The following is a 26,184-nucleotide window of genomic DNA, read 5'->3' on the forward strand; positions in this document are numbered from 1 at the left end:
AAATGGTGTGTATACAAGGTTGTTTTAGCAGCTATCTTAATGATATATAAATGTTGTTATTTTACACCGACACTTATTTAGTCTAACAACGTTCATTAAAAACTTATTCGGTCTTACAAATTACTACCAACAGTACATGTATCAAAGACGCTAATTATATATTTTACATAGTATTGTGAGTAAATCGACACCAGCTCTTAAAAAAAACAGCAAAAATATTTTTGTGAAAAAAAAAAGAACATCATTTGTAGCTCCATCAATGTACATGCACACCTGATGAGATCGACGATATGTATTAATTTGTGATGATTAAAAAATAGTTTTGAAGCATTTTTTGTGATAATCAGTAATTTCGGTTGAAATCAAACCTTCAGTTTACAATTGTTTCGTCCATTCATATGTCGATTTGATATATAGACATGAACTCCAGATAAAAGAAATCACATAATCTGATACATCTGTTTCATTTTTGGATATTTTATCACAAAAAGACGATAATAGTAATCTTACAAGATGAAGACATTATGATAAACGTAATGATTTCAATTTTTCTGTCGTCAACTTCCCTTAATTGTGAAGCAAAATGCATTGTATCCTAATCACCTGCATATGGGTTTCAAGTCTTTAAGTTGAATTCCGCAAGTACATGCTCTATACGTAATTCACAACACAAGGCACGATATTGACAAACAAGTTGAAAGATTTACTGATTGAAGTTGTTTAACGACCCGTTCGAGAATTTTTCACTCATAGAGAAACGAAAGGTTATCATGAAGGGCTTTGAAATAAACTTTTTTTCTCGGTACGCAGGGTTCTTTATCGCGCCAATGCCTACCGAAACACGGAATCTTAGTTTTATAAACTTTTACTCAAAGTGCCGATGGAACAGCTGTTACCTTTTTTTATTGACATATGTCAGTCGGGGCCCTGATTCGAATACACGACCTTCCGATCCAAGAGCGAGAGTTCTACCCACAGAGATACCTTGACAGCTCAAGTTGAAAGAAAGATATCAATAGTCTCGTTACAATTCATCAGATCGAACGTCTTATTGTCAACATATGACCTTGTCAGCAAGTACAATCTATCATTTAGTCAAAAGCTGACTGATGTTTTTTGATACCAATTGGTTGACAATTATTTACATACTGAATTGTCTGAGGATTTTTACTTTTGCTCGATCATAACCAGAAGCACACAGAAGAATTAACCAGTCCATAGGAGATGCTTACTCCTTTATGGTATCTGATCTAACCTCTTAAATTTTAGGAGATCGTGTTTGTTCTGCTCCTAATTTGTATTTGAACTTTTGAGCTTGAATACTGTCCATTACCTCCAGATTTCACCTTCTTTGTGACCCTTAGCTGCAGATCTATACATAGCTCTCTGGTCTAAAATTTTTGGTGGACAACCAGAGATCTCTACAGTGTAAGCGCAAAATAAATACACTAGATTTATTTCTACGTTTATTTATGCTGCCACCTCAAAATTTTATTAACCGTGTGTTCGTTGCATATTCTTTAAATACTTCCACAACAAAACATTTCCCAAAATCTGCTTTCAAGTACCCTTCTTGTCCTGAAATTGATACCATAAATTTTTTCGACATTTTTTGCTGCCATATTAGGTGACAAGGTCCAATGCGCTCTGTGCATGACATACTTGCATTTTTAGTTTGTAAGTAAAAAAGGATACATACAGATCAAGCATATTACAAAGAGAAAAAAATCGAGAAACGGTGCACTTTTTGCGCAATAATATGGACGGCATTGTTGCTCTCTTGTCGTCCGTCCCAATCATTTTTATTTCAGACCAGAGAGCTTAAGATCTCAGCTAAGAATCACTTTTTACCAACAAAATCATGGCTTTTAACTACTGGAAGATGCGTGAACATAAAATTAACAATTTATAACTTAGAATATATTTCAAAATTTTCTTTTTACAGAATGTCCTCATAAATTGCTACTTAAACTTTGGACCCATTTTTGCTTAACCATCTCTCATTTTTTATGCAGAAAATCTATGTACCGATCTATGTGTTTTTGTTTGCTATTTAACGTCCCCCTCGAGAATTTTTCAATCACATGGAGACGCCATCATTTACCGGTTAAGAGCTTTAATATTAGACTTTAACTCGACAATCAGGGCATTGAGCTGTAAAGGTTCTTTTCCATGCCAACGCCTACTGCTTCTCGGGACCTTGCTTTATACGGTCTCATCCGAAGGATACAAACTGTGTGTATCCAATCAATGTTCCATATATTGCCATCATGTTATAGAATCTTGGTAACTCGATCTGTGAAGAGTCTCTTAAATACATTGTTTTTATTTCTCTGAGAATACTGTAAGCAACATAATGTCTGAAAGATTCACACGTTCAATCACGCTGACTGGTGATAGATAAATGATTGATATTATAAAAGTTTAATTCTGACGGAGAATTATATACATGTCATGTAACATGTTGTCAATATACGTAAGCCGCATGTATCAGACAAAACATACATTGGGATACAAAGCTAATCTCGGATCCAAGGAAACAAAATGGTAAGCATCAGTTTCTTCTTTTAATGTACACCTTTTCTCGCCAATTTATATCACCGCTATTGTAACAAAAACAGTGTAAGTAATAATGAAAATAAGAAATATATATATATATAAGCAACGTAATAAACATCGTACTTTTTATGTGCCGTAGATATACATTGTATCATTTTATTTTGGAGGTCCGTGTTTGCTACGCTCCTATTTTGTATTGTTTGATGGACCTTTGAGTCTGAATACTGTATTTACTCCATATATTTCATTAGTAGAATGATGACATTGTAGTTTTCTGGTCCTCCACTCCATATTTTTCAGACCAGCGAGCTGCAGAAGCGCTACAAATTGTTTGCCTGGTTGAAATGAATGTTCCATCCTTAATAACACTCCTGATGTTTTTGTCATGGGATGAAAACATATATAATTGTAATAGCCTTCAGTGATGTTATTATAACATTGATACGCAAGCTTTCTGCTAAGTGGCAAAAAATATACATGTCTTATGGTAGTATGCTTTTGATGCGCATAATTATTTTTTTCTAGTTTTAACGCCTTATTTATGCATTATTAATTTCAATAACATCATTTAGAACGCCGTAATATTATTTGTTTTAAAACGTAATAAAGGGTTTTTGAAAGGCTTTATAACGCTTTATGACCTTTCACTTTGCATAATTACGCCTCCTTAAGGAAGCCAAAACAACTTTTATTTGCATTATTAATTTATTACATATATGAAGTCTACAAATAACACCATTTTCGCAAAATATTTGTTCTCTCCGTAGATTATTCTAGTATGTTTTTATCAACATAACATATAATATAAATGCAGTTTTGTATAAAGTTTGTAAATATATTTCGATTATGCTTGTATAAGAAAAGGATTTAGCAAGAGAACTAATTGTATATAAAACAAGAAACCATCATGTCCCTGAAAGTAGTTGACAAGAAGCGAAATAGGGGAAGAGTTTTTTTTTTTTTTTTTTATGCTTGTCAATTTTTTCAGGTAAGTAAAAAAAAATTTTCTCTGGCTGGCCCCCCCCCCCCCCCACTTTCAAAAACGATGCTAATGGACGTTTGTTTTCACATTTGAATGTATAAAGCCTACTAACACGTATGCGCATTGTACTGATAAGCACAGTAATGACCTTAGCGTTATTCGGTCTGTATTAACAGATCTATGGCAAGTGATTGAAAGATGGTTAATTATTAAAATGATTTGATCAAGGAAACACTAGTCGGAATAAATGTCCTATTTACAAATCAACAAGATAATCTTGGTGTTCCGTTTATATCTTTTCATCTTGTTTATTTAAAAATAGACCAAAGAACATCTGAAGAGGAAAACGTCATCTGAGATTGGCTCAAACTAAAGAGGGCTGGTACGCCATGGCTTTTAGACTAATTTAAACCTCTTGGAAAAGAAGATATCATATTTGTACAAAAATATAGGATATTGCAATACCGCGGCATGGCGCAACGCAGTTTTAAGCTATCCCCCTTCCCCTTTGTTTCTGTCTTTTGTTCTCTAACCCTTCAACCTAGACCATTTCTTTGAACAGCTGATGAAAGGGCTTTTCATATATTCTACTTGGTATATTCTTATACATTATAGGCCTTTCGAAATCTCTGGAGGCTACCAACATTTTTAACCCCTGACCAGGAACTTGGAGTTTAGCCCACTTTTAAAATGTTTAGCCAATTTTAACCACTTGGTCATATTTTTGAACAGGTGTTGCTAGAAATTTTATCTTTCTGTGAATATCTTTGACCTCATGAACGGGGACTTCAAATTTAATCTACTTCTGAAATACTTTTTTCCTCGGCAACTATGTTTAAATCTCTTCATTTTATATACAGTATATTGAGAAAAGACCTTTCTTTATGTACCAACATTTTGGCCCAATGATCTTGCAATCTGAACTTTGTTTGAAAATCATTACACTTTAGAATGTTTGATACATGTACTAGGGTTTTCGTACGATATTTTACATGTGTTTCGGTATTTCTTTTGACAAGACCTTTAGGGTACCAGAAGTTTTAACATCATAATGTTGGCCTTGGAGTTTGACCTACATGTATTTTTGAAAGACATTAACCTATCCATACGTTTTGGAAAGGTTGGAGCCAGAGAATTCGAATTTAACATGAGCATTCTTAAGACAAGATCTTTCTTTTCATACTAACCTCTTTACTTTGACCTTGGAGTTTGACTTGCATAAAAATGTAAACTAGCCTGTTCAGTAATTGTCATATTAGGGATTCACTTTTTTTTTTTACCATATAATGATTTATTTGTAGAAAAATCTTATTTACATAGGTGGATATGTTGGGTGACCAACAATTCTCCGTACAATTCTCAAAAGTAACCCATTCTTATATTACATGCTTATTCATGTAGTTACAATAGATTACATTCATGAATACATGCATAATGAAAATGTTTTTCTTTGCCTTTGAGGAAGATAGCAAGTCTTGAATGTCCCATTTCTAACAGGGGTTAACAGCCCTGAGATATCCAATAACTAATTCATCTGATGATGTTTTACTCCAGTTTGAAGGCTGTGACCTGATGCAAGCAACTGAATTTGGACACTTGTTTGTTTAATTGATTTATATCACTTAAGATATCGAAACAGCTATACTCCCTTATCAGATTATCAATACTTTGTGGTCGGCACCAGGGATATTTCTTAAGAAATATATGAATCTATGCCGTAAGAAAGGTCAGTGATTGAGATGTCCCCGTAATTGGGGATTCGGGTTTTCGGCCTGTCCCTTTATTTTCCTGTCTATTTGTTATCAAAAACTTTAATCTAGACTTGACCATTACTTTTGAACAGTTAATACAAGGCATTTTCATATATTGTACGTGGCATATTCCTATGGTTCTTACTGACATTTTCCATTTTATCAAATAAAATCTGCAACATGAAGATTTTATTTGATACATGTATAATGAAATATGTCAGAAAGGACACTACGACAAGGCTTTTTTTTCCTAATCTCTAGTTATTAACACTTTTAATCTCATCGCCAGGAATTTAGATTAGCCTACTTTTGAAAACGTTTTTGCCAATTTTAACCTTGACCATATTTTTCAAGAGTTATTGCTTGGACTTTTGTTTTGCCAAAATGTATTTCTTGCGACGAGACATTTACGTGCATGAATACCAATAATTCTGACCTCATGTACATGACCCTCGAATTTAATTTACTTCTGAAATACTCTTTTCCTCGGCGATAACTTTTCAGCCTTAAGTGCTAGGGTTTTTATTTGATATTTATTGAGATAAGACCTTTCGTTAGGTACCAACATTTTGACCCGATGATCTTGCAATCTGACCTTTTCTTAAAACTCATACGTTATACGTTTTGGAAAGTTTGGTGCTAGGGTTTTCATATGATATTTTACATGTATTTAAGTATTTCTTTTGACAAAGACCTTTTTAGGGTACCAGAATTTTTAACCTCATAACCTTGACCTTGGAGCTTGACCTACATGTATTTTGAAAAGCCTTGACCTTGTCCATACGTTTTGGAAAGGTTGGAGCTAGGGATTTCGAAATTCGCAAATGCAGTATTTTTGACAAGATCTTTCTTTTGATTCTAATCTATTGACCGGCCTTGGAGTTTGACTTACATATAAAAAAAAAATGCCAGCTTGCCTGGCCACTAGTTGTCATTTGAGGGTATCACTGTTTCACAAACACATATCTTTTCTTTTTATTAAATAATAGTTTCTCGCTAGAAAAATCGAATTTCATTACTGGATATGTTGGGTGACCAAACATGCTCCTTGATTTCTCCTAGATACACCCTTCTATTTACATGCTTAATCATGTAACTAAAATAGATAACATCCTTGAATAATGAAAATGATTTTCTATGCAATCAGGAAAGATGTCAAGTCTTAGAATGTCATACAGGGGTTAACAGCCAAACAATATCCATCCAATTAGGCCAAATCGTCTAATGTTCTTTTACTCCAGTTAGAAGTCTCTGACCTGATGCAAACAACTAAATTTGGACACTTGTTTGTTTAATTGATTTATATCCCTTTAGATATCGAAACAGCTATACTCCGATTTTTTAGAGGTTAAGACAGATTATCAAAACTATGTGATCGGCGCCAGGGATATTTCTTAAGAAATATATGAATCTATACCGTATGAAAGGTTAGTGATTGTGGGGAAACAAGTTCAACTTAATTTCCTTCCGGAAAAATTATCATTCCATTCATTCTATTGGGAAATTGAATTTTGGCTAGTGATTTGGTATTTGTAAAATTCTAAATTTATTTCCCATTGAGGAATAAAACTAAGCATGCTCATAGACATAACGAAACGTTTGTAAGTACACAAACGAGACTGAAAGCAGTTCAAGTTAAATTGCTTTAAATTGCTTTACTCCCATGAGTAATATAAAAAATGGAGATAAGAGCCAAAAGAGAATTGAAAAGTTTGATCCCCCTCTGTATAGTTTCTCATTAGTTTTCTCCAAAGCTAGCTTCTTTGACTGTTTGAACGATAAAAGCAAGTCTAGAACTTGAATTCATTACGATTGCAAAAATGTTTGAATTATTTTTAATTCGTCTCGCAAAGGTTGCATATAATAAAATCAGTTTTGTTTAATTCAATACATGTATTTGGTTCTTGTAAGTCGTTTTCCCGCATGCTATTTTTTTTCTTTCTTTTTGACGAATTTATCAGAGTTTATATCGATGTGTTCTATCTTCTTTTAATGAAGTAATTTAAATTTTAAAATGTCTTTAATAATACCACATCAAAAATGTTTCCAAGATTTATTTTTCTTTACAAACAAGACATTGTGTCTGTTTGCATAAAGTTAATGATCAGGCACGTAGCATCGTTTTTGAAAGGGGGGGGGGGGCAACCAAAGAATTTTTTTTTTACTTACCTGTTAAAGTTGACAAGCAAAAAAAAAGGAAAATGCCCAAACCCGAAAATCCTATTTCGTGGGGGTTTTTCACTTTTTCCAAGGCCAATTTTTTACTTCCAATTTTTTTGCATACAATACTACATTTCCTTAATATCACTATACTGTGGTAAGAAGTTGAACATTTTCAATAGTAAAGGTAATGTTAACGTCCCTGATGATTACAAACTTTGTAAGTTGATTTTTTTACATTAATAACTCCTTTTACTTGAACACTGAAAAGTAAAACAAACTGCTGTGAAATTCCATTTTTATACCATCATTTCAAACTGGAAGTTGACCTATTTTTGAAAGACCTTAGTCTTGCCCTAACTACTTTGGAAAGGTTGATTCAAGGAATTTTATATTTCACTTGTGCATTCTATTTGACAGTCCTACATGTATATTTATAGATACAAATAATTTTAAACTCTTGACTTTGATCTTGGAGTCTGGCTTATATTTTTAAAAAACAAAACCTTGGCCATGAACTGTCATAAATTGCCATCAGTGTTTCTCAAACACATTGTTTTTATAAAACAATATTAAATGACTAATAAAACCCAATTACAGATTACATAGCTGGATATTTTGTGTGATAACCTTTTTTCTTAATTTCTCCGAGTAACTTCTACTTGTAATACATATATGTAGTTACAACCGATTAAAGCTATGAACATTTTCATGCACATATAAAATGTTTTTAAAGATATAATAAAGCTTAGAATAAAATTTTGACAATTCCTAAGAAAATTAAGTGGAAATGGAAACAATGCGCAGTTGGACAAAATAGTTGAAAAGGCGCTAACCTTATTACTTACACGGATGTAGAAGCTGGCTATAGCGCATAAAACTGAATTATATGCAAATTACCCAAACAATGTAAAGTTTGATCACTACACTACTTGGATTTCATTTCAAGTGGATGTCTGAAACATTTCAGCCTTTTCACCATTGGAAGTTCCAGGTCGCGTTATATAAATCTCTGATGGTCTGGATGCACAGGTATCCATGGAAGTTTTATCGTTCTTTGTGGGAGTAAACACAAGGGTAAAGCTCTTGATCCAATTCCTCATCCGGAATAAAAGGATCAAATTGCAACTTCGGCATGGAATATGATTAATAGAGTGCATTCCGTGACGAGGCATGCATGAAGGCTACTATCCTTGGTAAATATTTTGGCGTCTTCTTGCTCTAATATTTCTCGTTTGTAGAACAAATTTTAATATGGCTTTCAAATAGTTTTTATGATGTTTTTTTTTAATTACTCTGTAATTTCTGGTCCCGACACTACTCCTTCCCTCCTTGGATCCGCCCAGTATAACGATAACGTAAAACTCTCCATCCAATTCCTCATTCGAAAGAAAAGGATCAAATTGCATTTTTAATATGATAAATACACTCTGTAGTGTGCATTCCGAGAGAAAAGATGCATGAAGGCCACTGTCTGTGGTAATTATTTTTGCGTTATCTTGCTCTAATAATTATCGTTCATACAACAAAATTTGTTCTGGCTTGCAGCTAGTTTTTATTAAGATCTTTATGAATGCTCTGGAATCCCATGGCTCTGACCCACTCCCCCTCCCTCCTTGGATCCGCCCTTTATAACAATAAATAATGCCTCGTTTCTTTAGAAGGGGTAACAATGTATATGTATTTGTTATTGTCATCTACACAGTGAATGCATTTATATAAATATATGTAGAGTTGTATACCAAAGGAAATGTTTATACTTTTTTTGCAATAGCCCCCTATTGCACCTCGTCTCTCACATTGTAAAAAAAAACTTTCATTTGCTAATATATTGTTCAATCGAATTCTGTGGAACTAGATATTTACAATAAGTAAATGTCTTTCAAGAAAAAAAGTGTTAAAAAAGCGCTTTTCTCCAATAAAAAAGCATGTAGATGTTAGACCAATGCAAAGGAAGATTAACCTTTAGAAAAATGAAAGCCTCAATATAAGATCTTTTTTCATAGTACTTTATTCATAAATTATATTTATTGCCTAAACAATTGGTTACACTTTGCAATAAAACTGCAATTATTATTTAAGTCTTGTAATATTCTTAAGCTTATTGTCTTCATTATTTTCCGCTCTCTCTCTCTCTCTCTCTCTCTCTCTCTCTCTCTCTCTCTCTCTCTCTCTCCTGAATCGGACTAATCCCTCATCAGTATCAGATATATTTCATCTTCTGTATCGTATAAATCATTGCTCGGTCATCAATGGGAAATCATTTATTCACTTCGAATTAAAACATCTGTGTTTCAGATATATTCCTTCATTCAAATTTCATCGGCTGTCATTATTTTCACTTTTACGCATTTACAAACTCAAACATTATATGAAGACCATGAAAAATGAAAGATTTAATCTTTTTGTTCGATTCTGGTGTGTTGAAATATTATCAGATTTTGTCTGATTTATTCTAAAACGTGAATATTTTTTTTGAATATATGAAGTGTATCTTGGCGGTGATTTTTATTCACGTCAGCACAGTCGCAAAAACTTCAAGAAAACAAATATAAAATAATATGTGCAAGTCATAGTTATGAATTTGAAATGTTGTCATTGCCTTTTATCTTTTTTATGGCAGTTTTATAGGCTTTTTTATCCAATGTCCATCTTCATCTTGGCTTTTCCCGATTTTCTTTATTTTAAAGTTTTTCAAACTCACTTTTGCTAATTGCTTATATACATATATACATAGTACAAATTCATATTTTCATACACCATTGTTTGCGAGGGTAGGATGGCTAACAATAGGTGAACAAAGTATACGTTTAGTGAATATATGTAGTCATATTTGTTTAGATGTCTGTTAAAAAAGAAGACAACAATATAGTAATATGCTATTCCTATGAAATTCGACTTATTAGAAATAGAATTGCAGCATTACAACCTTTCAAAATACTTTATTAAATCTTATCATCTCTAAAATATTTAATATTCTAGCTGGAGAGGTTTAGAATTTGCACGCAAGTGCTTAATTTTATAGAATATGGTTCAAATCCAATTTCTAGAAATCGTCTATGTTCATGTTTAATTGTTGATTAACAATATGCCATATTATTCTGAAATGAAAATGAAATGCCGGAAGTGTTTTCAGTACATTCTCTGTGGAAAATTTTACTGGCTACAAGGAAAGCTTTACGATGCCCATTAATTGAATTGCTGTGTATACATCAGTGCAGTCTGTTTACTTTTTACTCAAGATTGAGATTACCGTGAAGCCGAAATATTCTGAAAGTATTTTCATTTAAACACGACTTGTTATTTTTCCTTTAATCATCTAACATGTAAAGCAGAAATTGATTTTAGCCTAATCATTTTTGTAGCCAAAATTAACTTAGCTTTAGATTTTAAATTATTTGAAGGGAATGACCATTTTTAAACATTATTGATAAGGTTTGGCGTCTCTTATCCGTTGCGAAGGAATGGAGTATAAGAAAATGACTTAATATAGGATGTATTTAACACTGCGGAACTGGATTCAAAACATGCGAAATTAATCAGTAACTATTCAAATTTCTCTTTTATTTTCTGCCCCATGATTGAAGATTAGAGATCATGTATAATTTTTGTCCTATGCTTCCGTCTTTCTGTCTCTATCTGCAAAATAATTGATCTTGTTCCATTAATTTTGATCGGTGGGAGCTATGGCTTTCATGTTTCACAGGTGTATTTCTTGTGACGATACCTTTCTTCGAGTACCAAGCTTAAGATATTTGACTTAGATTTCAGATTCTTTACCTTGGATTTTGATTCACGTCTGAAAAATTTTACAAAGCTTAAACTTTGGTAGTAACTTTTCGACCATTTACTGTATGGCTTTTATATTTCCTACGACAACACATATTTCGATATTTGTGTTTGATCTCTTAAAAAATAATATATCATAGTCATATGTTTTAAACATGTAGTGCTAGGGCTTTTTATATTATACAGGTCTCTCCCTCGTGACAAGGTCATCCCTAAGGAACAAACAGTTTTGAACTTTTGTCCTTGTCCTTGGAGTTTTGCCTACTTATGATTAAACCTTGGTCAAAACTTTTGAATGGTTAATGCTAAGGCTTTTACATTTCACAGGTGAATTCCTTGTGACAAAACCTTTCCTTTAGTACCAATAATTTTGATCCTTGGACCTTGCACTTAAAATTTGAAGTACTTCTACATAAACTTTAACCTTGGCCATACCAATCAATTGATTTTGTATATTGTTTAACGTCCCTCTCGAGAATTTTTCACTCATATGGAGACGCCACCACTTGCCGGTGTAGAGCTTTTCGTGCCAGCGCCTGCTGCGAGATGGAACCTCGGTTTGTACGGTCTCATCCGAAGTACCGGTCTCCACGTCCCAAAGTGGGATTCGAACCCTCGACGTAAGGATCAACTCCTTACTTCGCGACTCTAGAGCAGACACTCTAACCACTGCGCCACGCGGGAGACTCCATACCTATCGAACAGTTGGTTTTAGAACTTTCTGTTTCACATGTGTTCTCATTCTGGCAATACCTTTCTTCGGTTACCAGTATTTTTTATCTCTTGATTTTGGAGTTTGAATTTAATTTAGACATTTTTAACCATCAATAAGGTGCATCAGGGGCATCAGTGTTTTATATGCCGGTATATATTTCCCTTTGCACTTTAAAAATTCTTTATGCCTTCTTAAAGCCAGTCACGTTCTATCAAACACTCCAATTATTTCTTAAAAACAGAATTTGTCAATGTAGCTGTATTTTCTTCCAGAATAATTTTTATGTCTCCCCCAAGACGTTAACTTGTAAATTGCAAATATAAAAATTTACATGAATTGATCCCTAAATACCCATTTTCCGCACTCGAGAAATTGACAGTAAATTCGGTAGAATTATGAATAAATCAACGGCTAAAGGCCTCGTTGTGCATTTCAACCCTAATTTGGAAAATGTATTTGACTTCACTTACACTCTTTTGACTCTGCTTTTCGGATAATGCTTGTAAATACGAGAAAATCCTGGCAATTTCTTCACAGTTATCGCACGGAATATACTTTCTTCATGAAAGAGACATGACTGATTAACGTATTTAGACAAGAAAAAACATGTATATATATCAGAAATCAGATTATAGAAAGAAAGAAAATCGTAACACCATTCATGTTTTATTTTAGAAAAAGGTTTTAAAATATTTTGTTGATTAGTTGAATACATAGTGAATAAATTAAAAAAAAAACTTTTTATGCTCCCATAATCGAAGATTCAGGGGTATATCGTTTTTGCCTTGTCCGTCCGTCTGTCTTTTTATGTGTTTATCTGTTTGTCCGCAGAAACTTTAACCTTATCCATAACTTTTGAGTGGATGGAGCGATGGCTTTCATATTTCACAGATGTATTACAAGTGAAAAGATCTTTCTTTTGATTGCACCAAATATGATCTCTTGACCTTCACCTTGGAGTTTAACCCATTTTTACCAAACAAAAATTTTCGAACTCTAACAATAGCCCTAACTTTTGAATAGTTGGTGCTAGGGATTTCATATGTGTATTTTATGTGACAAGACCTTTCATTGGGTATAAAAATATTTAACCTTGACCTGAGAACTTTGACCACTTTTAAAAACCATAACTTTTGACCCGTTAGTAGCAGGGATTTCGTAGTGTTTCATAGGTGTATTCCTTGTAACAAGGCCTTCTTTTGGATACCAACAATTTTGACTTTGTGACCTTGACCTTAGAGTTTGACCCACTTAAAAAAATAACCTTTACCATAACTTTTGAAGCGTAAGTACTAGAGCTTTCATATTTTACAGGCGTATTGCTTCTGAGAAGACCTTCCATTGGGAACAATTTTGACCTTTTGTTCTTGATTTTGTAGATTAACTTGCATTTGAGAAATTTCAACCCTCCCCATAAGCTGCCATACGGGGGCAGCAGTGTTTCACAAACACATCTTCTTTGAAAAGTTGTTGAAAAGAGAAAAGGGTACAAGTTCAAAACGTTTTTTAGACTCTGTGTGAATCTTAGCTGGTATTTTTTAATAGTTTGCAAACCTTCTTTAATGCGTTGAAAAAAATATCTCAATAATCATTTAAAATGACCTCGACATTACTCTGCATCAATTATGTTGTTTTCCTCTTAAACTTGATCGCTTGCGTAGTCATCTTTGCTAATATTGTTTTAATAAGCAGTTAAGATACCGGATTCTACCGGGGAAGGCAAAACATATAGACCGTTTGATATGATGGCGCCGGACAATTAGGGTTGCTAGATAAATCTCGGAATTATTCAACATTTTTATTTTTTTTTATTTTGGATATTTCAGAGAGTAAAAGATTAACGTCATAGTACAGAAAAATAAAAACGAAATTGAAATAATTGTTGAACCACCATTTTAATTACTTTAATCAATAGAGGTTTATTTCTTTAAAAAACATGCAGTAGTCATTTCTCATTTATCAAGAAATCGGTATAATTGCATGTTTGGAGCCATTTCACTCGAGTAACATCTCACGTTTTGCTTCAGGCAGACACCAGAACTACATGTAACACTGGTCAGCGCTTGTTGCCTACATGTTTCATTATTATATTATCACATACAGTTTCTGCTGCAGAGAATTATCAATCGTCATTAAATAAAGAATCGGTAAATCATCTGAATTACTTCATAAAACGATGAGAGAGATAATCAAATATGCATTTTTAAGTACTCATCAGAAAAATGATTGGTTATTATCTTTGATTCAGGATACAGTTTTTGAAATGAAACAGGAACATACTATAAAAAAAGATAATAACTTTATTAATTTTCCCTTTATCCTTGAATGACATAATCTGTTTCTATCTATTATGTATATGCAATCCATTTCTTTCTTCTTTCATCATTTCCCCCCCGTAAACATACAGATAAATCTAAATTATATTAAATTGACCCGAATAATAACGAATATTAAAGCTATATATTTTTTTAAATCGAAAAATTGTGCGTCTAGTGTTCCTTCAAATGACTACTACGAGAATTCAGTTGAAGGATTTATAGACTAATAGATCTATTTGCTTTTATCTGTCGTCGTGGGGGTAGTGTTGTCCTTCGGACGTAAACTTTTGAACATTTTCAATCTCTTTTGTGGAACAACTGAACAATCGCAACCGATTTTTGAATATAGCAAATATAGATGAAAGAAATCAAAGAACAAGGTTGGTTGAAGTTCATATCTTACCTTGTTTTTTCTAATATGAAAGCGATGTCCGATTCTCCTTCCGGTACTAAAAGTGATACAGGTCTTTCAAAACGATCTTTCAAAACCAAGGCCTCGTGCGTGTCACTGTGGGCGTTGGCACGATAAAAAAAACCTTCGCTGCTCCATTGCCCGGAGTACCTAGTATAGGCCCTCACAGGTATTTGGTGAAGCCTTTATATGTGTGAGAAATTCTTGAATGGGACGTTAAAAAACATACAATCAATCAATCAACATAATCCGAAAATTGAAGTGGGTGGCAATTGGGGACCTATTTACTTAAAAGTTTTTTTTTCTGTTTAAAGCAGAGAAATGTATTAAATTAACAATGCCATTTTTTTCAAAATGGTCATCCTTCATTCAATCTGAACTTTTAGGACAGAAGCCCACTCACTTCTTACTAAAGTAAAATATACTGTCTGTGTGTATGTTGTCTCTTCCAATCTGGGACCTAAAGAGTGTGACAAGACCTATAAAAACAAGAGATCATAAATGTTAATACTAAAAAAATGATGTACCTTTATACATGTAAATAGACCAATAAAATACCGTTGGAAAGCATTGGCACAAAGTATTTAAAAGTTATGGCCAAGGTATAAAAAATTTTCAAGTTTAAAATTTTAAAAAGTTTGTAAAATTTCATTGTCAGACAGTCAAAATTGTTTGTTTCCAAAGGCATTTCTTGAGGTGAAAATTTAATGGTTCAAAGTTATGCCAATGGTTAAAGGGGCATGGACACAGTTTCAGCTAAAATTTCAACAAATATTTAACTAGGGTCTTTCTAATGATCATCAAAAAGAAATAAACAAGACAGATTTAGAGCTCCAAACCTTTGTTAAGTAAACAAGGCTAGTGTCATGTTTTTGTGTACACAGGTTAATATACTAATATATGTTCGTTCAAAGTAGATAATTTCAAATAAAAGTTAATTTTAAATACGATTCGACAGTTACTATTGATTTGCTGAACTTCATTTTTTTTTATAAATATGATATTTTCTATATGTAAACAATAACAAGGCACGAGCCTCGTTTACATTATGAAGAACTTTAAGTTCTGTATGTTGTTTATTAATCAACAAATGGTGTTCAAATTTTTGCTAATCAATAGATGATGTCTTAGTTAGGAATTGTAAACATTAAACATGGTTTTAAAAAATCAATTGAAACTGTGTCCAGGCCCCTTTAAAGCTTTATTTTTTGGTATTATCGATCTTTCCTTGTCAAATATTATTCAAAATATTTTTCAGAATCATACTGTATATTGTGTTAGATTGGTGAGATGGTTTAACTCTTAGATCAATAGGGTCTTTGACACAATAAAATACACGTAGGAAGATTGAAAGCCATGGCCATCGCATCTACTGTTCAAAAGTTTTTGTCAGGGTTTAATTATTTTTTTTTTTTTTGCGAAAGGTCAAAAGGTAAAATATGTTGGTACCCATATAAAGCTCTTATTTCATAGAATAAATAATTATTTAAACATAAAGGCTTTCCAATAGATAGACAGATGATAAGAAACTAAGCAATGAAGACTTCATCAAAAACTGTGAAAATTAATAACTTCCTGGTTTATATTTCTGGCTTTAGAACAGAGTCAGCTAAATTGTTTTTTTTTATCTTACTTCTAGACATCTAACAAAAAACGTGAATATAATGAGTCTGCAACCTTTTACTAGAATTAGGAAAATTGCGTTTCTTGGTTTCAATATCCAATTCATAAAGTGGGACTTGGTTGATCATATTTTGAAACTACATTAAATCTTTGAAAACCTTCTCTTAAACGTTGAAAATTCCACACTATTACATTAAAAACTCAACGCTTAAAAAATGTAAAATTCCTGGAATCGTTCAGAAATGCACTGGGTTGGTCATACATGATTGTCACTCTTGAAAATCTTGAATTTTTTTCTCGTGAATCTGATTGTTGCAATGATTTTATACTGAGCAGCTATAACGTTCTATTATAAAATGTAAAATTCTTGTTCCTCAGGCCAGGGATCACGTCTGAGGTTGGAAATAAGTTCATCATATATTGGAAACTTGAATTTTTGTCTTGTAAGTCCATACTAGTTTCAAGTGGATCTAAAGCCATCATAGCTTGAGAAACTCATAATACGCAGCAAATGAGCTCCTGTTCTCCAGACTTTGTTGTTTTTCATTATATAATAAAATAAATTTTTAGTGTGTATCTAATTAATAATAATAGAAACATTATTAATAATAATAGTACTTGTATACCCATCTGGATACAATCTTTAATAACAATAGTACTTGTATACCCATCTAGATTTACTGAAGATAAGAAATTATTTCAGACAAAACATGTAAGATGAAGAGACTAATTAACTTCTCTAATATGTGTGTACATGTATCATTATTAATACAAATAATAGTACGTGTTTCCATAAAACAAGAAAAAATACCAATAGCTATCAAAAAGTAATATAACTGGTTTGCATGCAGAAGAGTATTAATTAATTATCTATTATGATTGAGGATAGAGATTTTCTGGTTGTGTTCTTAGGTATGTACTTGGCTCCATGTCAACATCTGGATAATGATTCAATTTTTCATCGAATGAATTGGCTTTTTATCTCGAGAAAATGTAATTTGAAAACTGTCAATGAAGATGACAAAAAATTATTTGCATTACACAATGTACAAAACATGTAAAGTAAGCAAAATTACAAGTAAACCGGAAGAGACTGATAAGCTGTTGAGCCCCTTTCGTTTGCGACGTTGTTTCTCGTAAACTTTTCACATTTTCATCTTCTTCTCGAGAACCACTGATTTCCACCAAACTTGGCACAAATTTTCTTGTTCAGAAATGAAGGGCCACACCCTGTGAGATAATCATAAATTTGTTAAAAATTAATGGCATTTTTAAAAAATGTCCAGAACCGATGGGCCAGGAAAGATGAAACTCATGGAAGCTTCTCACAGTGTAGATTCAAGCATTACAAACAAGACCAAGTTTTACATATGTACGTGTTAAAAATCTTCGTAAAACAAGAAAAAAAAATACCAATAGCTATCAAAAAGTAATATAACTGGTTTGCATGCAGAAGAGTATTAATTAATTATCTATTATGATTGAGGATAGAGATTTTCTGGTTGTGTTCTTAGGTATGTACTTGGCTCCATGTCAAATTCTGGATAATGATTCAATTTTTTATCGAATGAAGTGGCTTTTTTATTCTTTGAACTGTAAGAGGTGAGCAAAATTACAAGTAAATTGGAAGATTGTGGGGGGCGGTCGAATATTTAACTAACGATGAAAATGTCTGGTTTTTTAATTGATAGTATATAGCAAAAAATAATACATTTATATGAACCCCACTCGTGGCAATTCTGATGCATAAAATTTGAAAATATAATAGACAATTAGTCAAATTCTTATGCCCCCTTAATGAAGAATAAGGAGCATATAGTTTTTGTCCTGTTCTCCTGTCTGTCTTTCTAGCTGTGAATCTGTCTGTTGAATAAAAAATTTTAGCCTTGCCCATATTTTTTTGTTTGTCATTCACATTTATGGCTTTCAGCTGTATTTAGAAAGACAAGAACTATCTTTGGGCATCAAGATATTTTACCCTAAGAACATCTCTAAAATAATGTTTGTTTGTCCTCTACAGACTCAGGGTAAAATAATTTGGTCGGTAGGCAGGTGGAAACAATTTTGCTCCAGAAAACTTAAATATATTTATTAACAGGATGAGAGGAATAAAAAGGAAATCATGTCCTGGAATGTATTAAAAATGAGTCGGGACATTTTTATTCAGCTGGTCGGGAGAGGGCAACCAAACAATTTTTTTAAAGATGGTCCTAGTCTAAACTTTTGAACATCTTGCTGCAAGGCTTTTATATTTCAGAAGTGTTTTCCTTCTGACAAGAACTTTCCTCTGGTATCGTTTAACCATGGAGTTTTTACCTAAACTTTTGAAAAACCTTAACATTTGCCATAACTTAAAGTTAGTGCTAGTGTTTCTATATTTCACAAGCGTATCCCTTGTAACAAGACCTTCCTTTTTGTAAGAATGATTTCGACCTTTTGGTCTTTACCTTGGAATTTGGTGTAGTTTTGAAGAAATTCAACCATGTTCATACCTTTTGAACAGTTGGCACAAAAGCTTTCTTTTTTCACAGGATAAGGTGTATCTTATGTGACAAGGTCATCCCTTGGGTACCAACAATTTTACCTCTTTGACCTTAGAGTTTGGTCTATTTGTGAACTTAAAGAATTCATACATTGTCATGACTTTTTAATGGTTGGAATATTTTGCACTTTTCTTGGATGCATTCTTGTAAAAAAAAAAAAAATGGATGCTTGTTAGCTTTTCTTTGCGGCAGATTTGATGCTAAAGCATCAATTTTACTTGAATGTTCATCCATCCGATTTCAGAGCATCAAAATTGAAACTCTCAAACTGAATTTTTCATCTAATTGAAGTTTTCTTGTGAAATATGGACATAAACTGTTGGAGTTGCTGTAGCTTTTTAAGCTTGTTTATAAGATTGGAATGATAGACAGATGGACGATGGACACTCTATCATTCTATTAGCTTTAAAGTCCCTTCCAGGTAGAGATAATGCGGGTAAAAACCAGGTTGATGTTTTCAAATCGATAAGAAATGACCAAGTTCTTTCTTCCGAATTACGTACAAGATACAGACTGACGTTTCCATGAAGTAAGCACTGATTACCAGAATTATTAAAGATAAAATAAATTAAGGAAAAATATGGTTTTTGAAAAAGAGATGACATTTTGTCTTTTCCTATGGACAATATGTCTGAAAGGAAAAACAAATCTAATCACATACACAGAATTTGTCTATCTATAATGATAATAATAATAAAAAAAAAAGCATTTAATTATTTCCATAATTTGCAAAAAATGAACATTTGATGTCGAAAATATAGACTGATTTATGGTACAATTTTGTTTAACGTCGAAGAATAATTATGGAGATGAAAGTATATTGACAATAGTTTACGGCAAGTTTATGACAGAATTCACAGATCGCCCTTGCACCTTCACTTCCTTTATGTGTTCAGTCCATTACTTCCAAGGCAAAAAGAATTATTTGCTAGACTGAGATCCAAGTAAAGAGTTATAGGAAATAAAATGAAAATAGGTTACTTTTATTTTTCATTTTTTTCTCACCTTTATTAAACCATTTATTTTTCTTTGTTTTAATTTGTATCCTTAACGGCTCGTGTTTTGCCCTCAGATGTATAATTAATGTTTCCTGATGATTTTGAAAAATACAAAAACAAAACCAGACATGTGTAAGTATATGCATATACTAAAGGCATATTTGTAATAGAGCTGAGCGCGGAGCTATATCTAGTAGATTGTAAAAACTGGAATTCCTTTTGAAATTATTTTAAAAAATCTGCTTGCATTTTCTCTATGATAAACTAAATGTATGATTTCATTCAAAAAAATATATCTAACATATATATTATTTAAGTTTCATGACATTGTCATGTCGACGATTTAAAGGCACTTTAAACTTTAAAGCAACATTTAAAAAAAGAAAGTTACGAAAATTAAAGATATTCACTAATAAATACTTAAGAGACAAAGTGAAACTGGTTACTATACCCTGATCTGTGGTGATAGGGTGAGGCTAAATGTCGTGAAATGAAAATGCATTTTGAATTCAGAAATCAGCATGAATACATAACATGTAAAGTTCTGATTGAATATTTTAACAAAATGCAAAAAAATACAGAACTATTCTTTTACATGTAAGAATGCTGACAGGAATTAAATGTACTTGGTGTTTTTATAATATAATCAGCAACGAAGAAGTGGGTACTTCAAGTACAATGTGTAATTAATTGTTTGATTGAAGGAGGGGGATCACAAACATAAATCAGTGTCTAGCTATAGGATTATGTTATAGACACAATTTGAGAATAGAAAGAGGAGACCTTTAATCTGAACCAAAATTAAAAATACAGAAAATTAAGTATATGCTTAAAGGTTTATTATTTCTAATAACAAGCAATTTGTATAATAAAAGACTGCATCTGTAATGAATCATTTCGTAATGTAACCAGAATTCTATGATGAGTAAAGTGATAGCAAGAAGAATTTAAACAAGGAGTAGGCAATTCTGAACTTTTAACACTGAACGAAAAACATCTTAAAGTTGAATAACTTAATTACAAGTGCAAGGGGTTCAGATTTAAACCCATGTCTGGTAAGCCACATTTTCTTCCTTTTAGCTGTATTTCTGAATGTTAAATGCATATTATTATTATATTTAAAAAAAACAACATTCAAATAAGATTTAAATTTTTCTGTTGACTAAATAATCATGTTCTTTCTCCGTAACAATCTTTTTGAAGGATATCAGCACTGCACTGAGACAATTTGCAATTACACTTTAATAATAGACTGCTCACGCCAATATCAAATTCTCGATGGTTAATTTTAGGATTGAAAGAACAAAGGAATAACACCAAAGCAATGCTTCAATCTTCATATATATAAGAAAACATCTAGGAGACGGCATTGGGTTGGGTGTAGGGAGATTACAAGGAAATTCTATTGGTTCAAGTTCTGAAGTTACGATGTTACTAAACGTATGTCGCAGTTATTCAGGTGTCTTGTATACGCGAATATTTTATTTTTCTTTAAAATAGACAACTTGTTTCTCTTTTATGAAAACTTCAACTTTTTGTTTAGTTTGTTTTTCTTCCATTTATTTATTTTTTCTGTGATATTTCCATATAGATATTGTTTTTGATATGGAAGTGTGCGTTAAAGAACACACGTGGAGCCAACAAATACATGTAACGTACTGTCAGATAAATTCTAAAATGGATTAATTGAATTCTGGACACATAAACAACTCTGCAAGAAATTGACCCAAATAATGCCCCAGTCTACAAAAATAATTGGTAAACTAATTATTTAATAATAATATTGGGGTAGGTAATCTAATTTTATTAATAACCTGTACAAGAGTTCTTGCAACCTTTATGGAACTTGGCGTGGTCAGAGAAAAAATTAAAACATTCTTTATAGTGGGAATAGGTAGTGCTTTATAACCTACCGTGTGGAGAATAACATAGAGGTAAAGTGTTATTGCCAAATATTTGTAGTTTCTTTCCTGATAACTCGGAATATATTTTTATTATTTTGGCTTAAGCACAACACACGAGGAAATGACTTTTTTCAAAACCTTTAGATCGCCCAAAAATTTTGGGTGGAGTATGTGATTTTTTTGACAAAACTTTTCATAAATGATATTTTCATGTTAGAAGTTAAAAAAATTCAGATATTTTAAAAAAAAATGTAAAAAGAAATACAACTTTTTATGGCATTAAACATATTTATTTCTTTTTAAATAAAAAACGATGAGTGAAAAACAGTTATTTAAAGAGAGTATTGAGATTAATTTTGATGACCAGAGCAGTGTTAAATATATAGTGTTGATAATACCGTGTTAAATAACCAAGGTCAATGAAAGTAGTAGACGGATTGTCTCATTGAGTCTGTGGGCATTAAAAAAGCTAGCCGCTAACAAAAGTTATCACTGTGATTCGATAGAGATCATGAAAAGTAATAATTGGAGATTTCTCCGCATTTGCTTCAAGACCGAAAAATTGCTTTGGTATTTCCAAAACAAAAAACAACAATTTTTACATGTGTAAAAGATATTGCTGATGATTTGGGGATAATTTTCCCGCTGGGAAGTTAATTCATTGATGATAGCTTTCTTTGATGCCGTCCAATAAAAAAAAATGAATATTTTTTCTTAACATGTTAAATGTTTTTATTTCAACACAGATTACCAACACCCAGGTAAAGTAGGGATGGAATCCAAATCGACAAACGATAACTTTCCGGCGACGATACCAAACCTTCGGAACAAATTAAACACCTAAAAATCGGACACAGAACGCCTTTTCCACACGCTTAATATGCAGATAGACTTTGCTGTGAAATATCGATAGTGAGAGGCGCATTGGATTTCGCTGTCTTTGCGTACATGGCTTTTTGCAGTCAATGACAAGTAAGCAAGAATGGGCTCTGTTCATATTGTGAATGAGACTAACTACAGGCACTTCTTATCGCACCTAAGTATGGAATACCATCTCGAAGACCCTTTTCATAATTCATCTGACCCAATGTATCATTACAACTTTGATTTGGAAAAATTCGTCGAAGATATGCGTGAAGAACTCAAAGGATACAAGGAACCCTTGACAATAGCGCTTATATTTCTCTACAGTATTGTGTTCTTCTTGGGGCTTTTTGGAAACATTTTTGTAATAATCACCGTTCTTCACTACAAACACATGCGCACACTGACTAACGTTTTCTTGGTGAATCTCGCCATAAGTGATTTACTTGTTGTTCTCTTTTGCATTCCTATCACCCTAGGGACCTCTGTTTACAGGGACTATGTGTACGGCATTGGAATGTGTAAACTGACGTCATTTCTACAAGGAAGTGCAATCTGTGTAAGTTCCTTGAGCCTTCTCACAATTAGCATCAACCGATTTATCGCCATCCACACACCACTGCGCGCCAAAATTACGTTCTCAAAACGGCGCGTTTATTTTATAATCCTTGTTATTTGGTGCATATCTTTTGCTGTGTTTGCACCTCTGTTAGTGGTGAACAACATTCGAAATATAGGATTTCCACCATTTTTTGACAAGCGAATTTGCAATGAGCATTGGAACCCACCGAGTGGGAAACATTTGTATAACATTGTAGTGTTCGTGTCCATTTTCTTCATACCATTGTTAGCCATGATATTAACGTATACCAAAATCAGCTTAGTTCTGTGGAGAACTCAAGACAAGGCAATTACTCAGACAAAGAGAGTAATTCTGCAGAGACGACGGACCGTTAAATTGTTGATATGTGTTGTTGTCATTTTCTGCGTTTGTTGGTTACCATACAACGTCATCTATATCTGGTTGGAATTCAATATCAACACTGCAAGTGTGGTGATTTCAGAAAAAGTGTATCCCTTACTACAGTTATTGGCCATTTCTAATTCCGCCATTAACCCAATTTGTTACTGCCTTATGAGCAGTGGTTTTCAGAAAGCGTTTTTAAGATTGTGTTGTAAGAGAAGACTTAACTCGAAACCGGATGTTATCTTAATGGTGAAATTCAAAGACGGAAGTTCCGAAAGTCAGGAAACTGAGCTCGGAACTCGGTTTACAAGACAGTCACTCACTGTTTGTTAGAGTAATGGGGTACCTGTATGTTGTATAACTCATGTTGACTCTGAACTTAAATAAAATCCACAAACCAGATTTAAATCTGTTAAATTGTAATGATCGAATTCTTATTTTTATCTTCACTTATTTAATAATGTGTAATTTTGAATGAAATCCTATCATTTACCTTGGGAATGTTACATTCGGCGATTTTATTGTATCTGCTACGATCGAGACTTTATATTGTTTCTTGACCAACTAACAAACTTAAATCGTATATAAATCACAGTAGCTGGATGAATAAAGACCACATTCATAAGGTGAAATTGCTAAAAGTTCAAACAACAGAAATTGCCATTTACACTTTATATGCTATTCTGTGGTTTCATTTGTCCGTGGCAATCGTAAATGCACACAAGATTTTCATTGCGCATAATTTGTCTAGTATTATTCCCTCGCAACGGTGTTGGGGGTATTTAGTTACACAATCATGTGTGTACGTTTGTGAGTGAGTTAGCACTGTATTAAACGGAAGTGAAATAATTTGCATCGGGATCGATGTCGAATATTGATATGCTCATTGTGAAGGAATGCACCGCTTTGTGATGCTCTTGTTAAAGACTTTATCTCAATTCATGGCTGTTAATACTACGCTTAGTGGGTGATCTAATCATAAGTAGACTACTTCTTAAATCTGCTTTTATTTTCTGTGCAAAAAATTGTAATTAAACCTAGCATCAGACACCTTTGAAAAACTAGCCTTGGGGTTTTGATAAATATAGCGGATTTTGAGTATTCGCATTTTGTATAATAGGATTAGAGAAGTTTATCAAACTATTAAGTAAATCTCATTCCAATATTTGAAATCAGGTGTAACTTCTCTAAGATTTCTGTTATTTATTTATATTATTTTTCTAATATTTGTTCATCAGCAATCAGTTCAAAATATTTTTTAGCAACGTTTAATTTCTTGAAAATTAAAGCTATATATAGCGTATCTGAGCTAAAACATGATACGATATTGAGTGCAGATAAACATAGCAAATCTAATTTAATTGGTTTACTGAACATTTTGAGGTCCTCAATACCCGGTAACAATACAATGTTGATGTGCTTGATTGTCAATGATTTACATGTACACGTATATACATGGTAAATAAGCGTAATGATGTTGAGTGTAACAGAGCCAAAATTTCAAATATCCAAACATGGTCCTATCATTTTTCTGCTTTGTATGTACATGTAGGTTGGTTGGACAGAAGAAATTTGATAAAGTATTAAATACATTTTTTTCAAGTACATCCATATAAAGCTTTAGAAAATGCGATTACTTGTGTATATTGTGCGTGAGCGCTTCTTCGCCAGAGGGGCGCCGAGGTGGTGGGTTGCTGTAATAATTAAAAGAAGATTATTTTAAACCATTTGTGGACACAAATAAGTTCTGACCGAAAACAGCTCTTAAATCTATAATTGTTCATAAGTTATGTAAAGTAATCTCTATTATAGTCTCGTACAGGTATGAGTATATTCATTACACTGATTTTTACAACTACATGTATTCTGTTTTAATCTCCTGAAAAGATGGTACTTGAAATTCCAAATCTATATCGACAATTTTAATGACACTAAGTCAGATTTCATACACTAGTATATTTCTTGCTGTTTTGATATGGTTATGCAAAAATGAATCTCGAAAAATTCATATTGATAATTTTACGCTTTACATGCGTACGAAAATTATAAATCCCAAAGTAGTCGATATGCATGTTGTTATTTCCATTTTAAAAAAAATGAAAAAGATTACTTTTTTTAAATGATGCCAATATTAAAACAGTAAGACAGAACATTCAAAATGTTTACTAAATATATTGCGATTTGTATTTTTTTTTTTATTTCCTTATAAACGTATATGTATATACGCCAAAGAAAATTCATTTCCAAAAAAATCTATTAACCAGTAACTTCTACATAAAGCAACCGATATTTTGATATTTTAGCAAAATTTGTAAGAGTTTTCCCTTGGGATTTAAAAAGAAATTATTTTTTCAAGGTTGGGTTCATCCTCATTGTCTACATCGCTGCACTATTTTCATTTGGATTAATAACGGTCACGAAAAAGTCATTAATATTTTTTTTGTAACATAAGTTTGATGACCTATGATTAGGATGTTGAATTCTTTGTCCTACGGCATATATACAAATTACAAAATCATCAAATGTTTAAAATGGAGAACTGTACATAAGTAGGAAAATTACCCTTCAAGAAATTAAGACTTTTTTTTAAGACTTGAAC

General features: G+C 32.5%; 1 protein-coding gene across 1 annotated transcript; it reads left to right on the forward strand.

Annotated features, from left to right (window-relative positions):
- Positions 1-22,504: 22,504 nt before the first annotated feature.
- On the forward strand, positions 22,505-23,987 carry LOC134234408 (QRFP-like peptide receptor). The gene has a single exon (XM_062716471.1). It carries the CDS (start codon positions 22,737-22,739, stop codon positions 23,916-23,918), a length of 1,182 nt encoding a protein of 393 aa, XP_062572455.1. The 5' UTR covers positions 22,505-22,736; the 3' UTR covers positions 23,919-23,987.
- The last annotated feature ends 2,197 nt before the right edge of the window (positions 23,988-26,184 follow it).

Source organism: Saccostrea cucullata, unplaced genomic scaffold, assembly GCF_032062105.1.
Source record: "Saccostrea cucullata isolate Sc308-1 unplaced genomic scaffold, CSIRO_AGI_Scuc_v1 ctg18, whole genome shotgun sequence".
NCBI classification, from domain to species: Eukaryota; Metazoa; Mollusca; class Bivalvia; order Ostreida; family Ostreidae; genus Saccostrea; species Saccostrea cuccullata.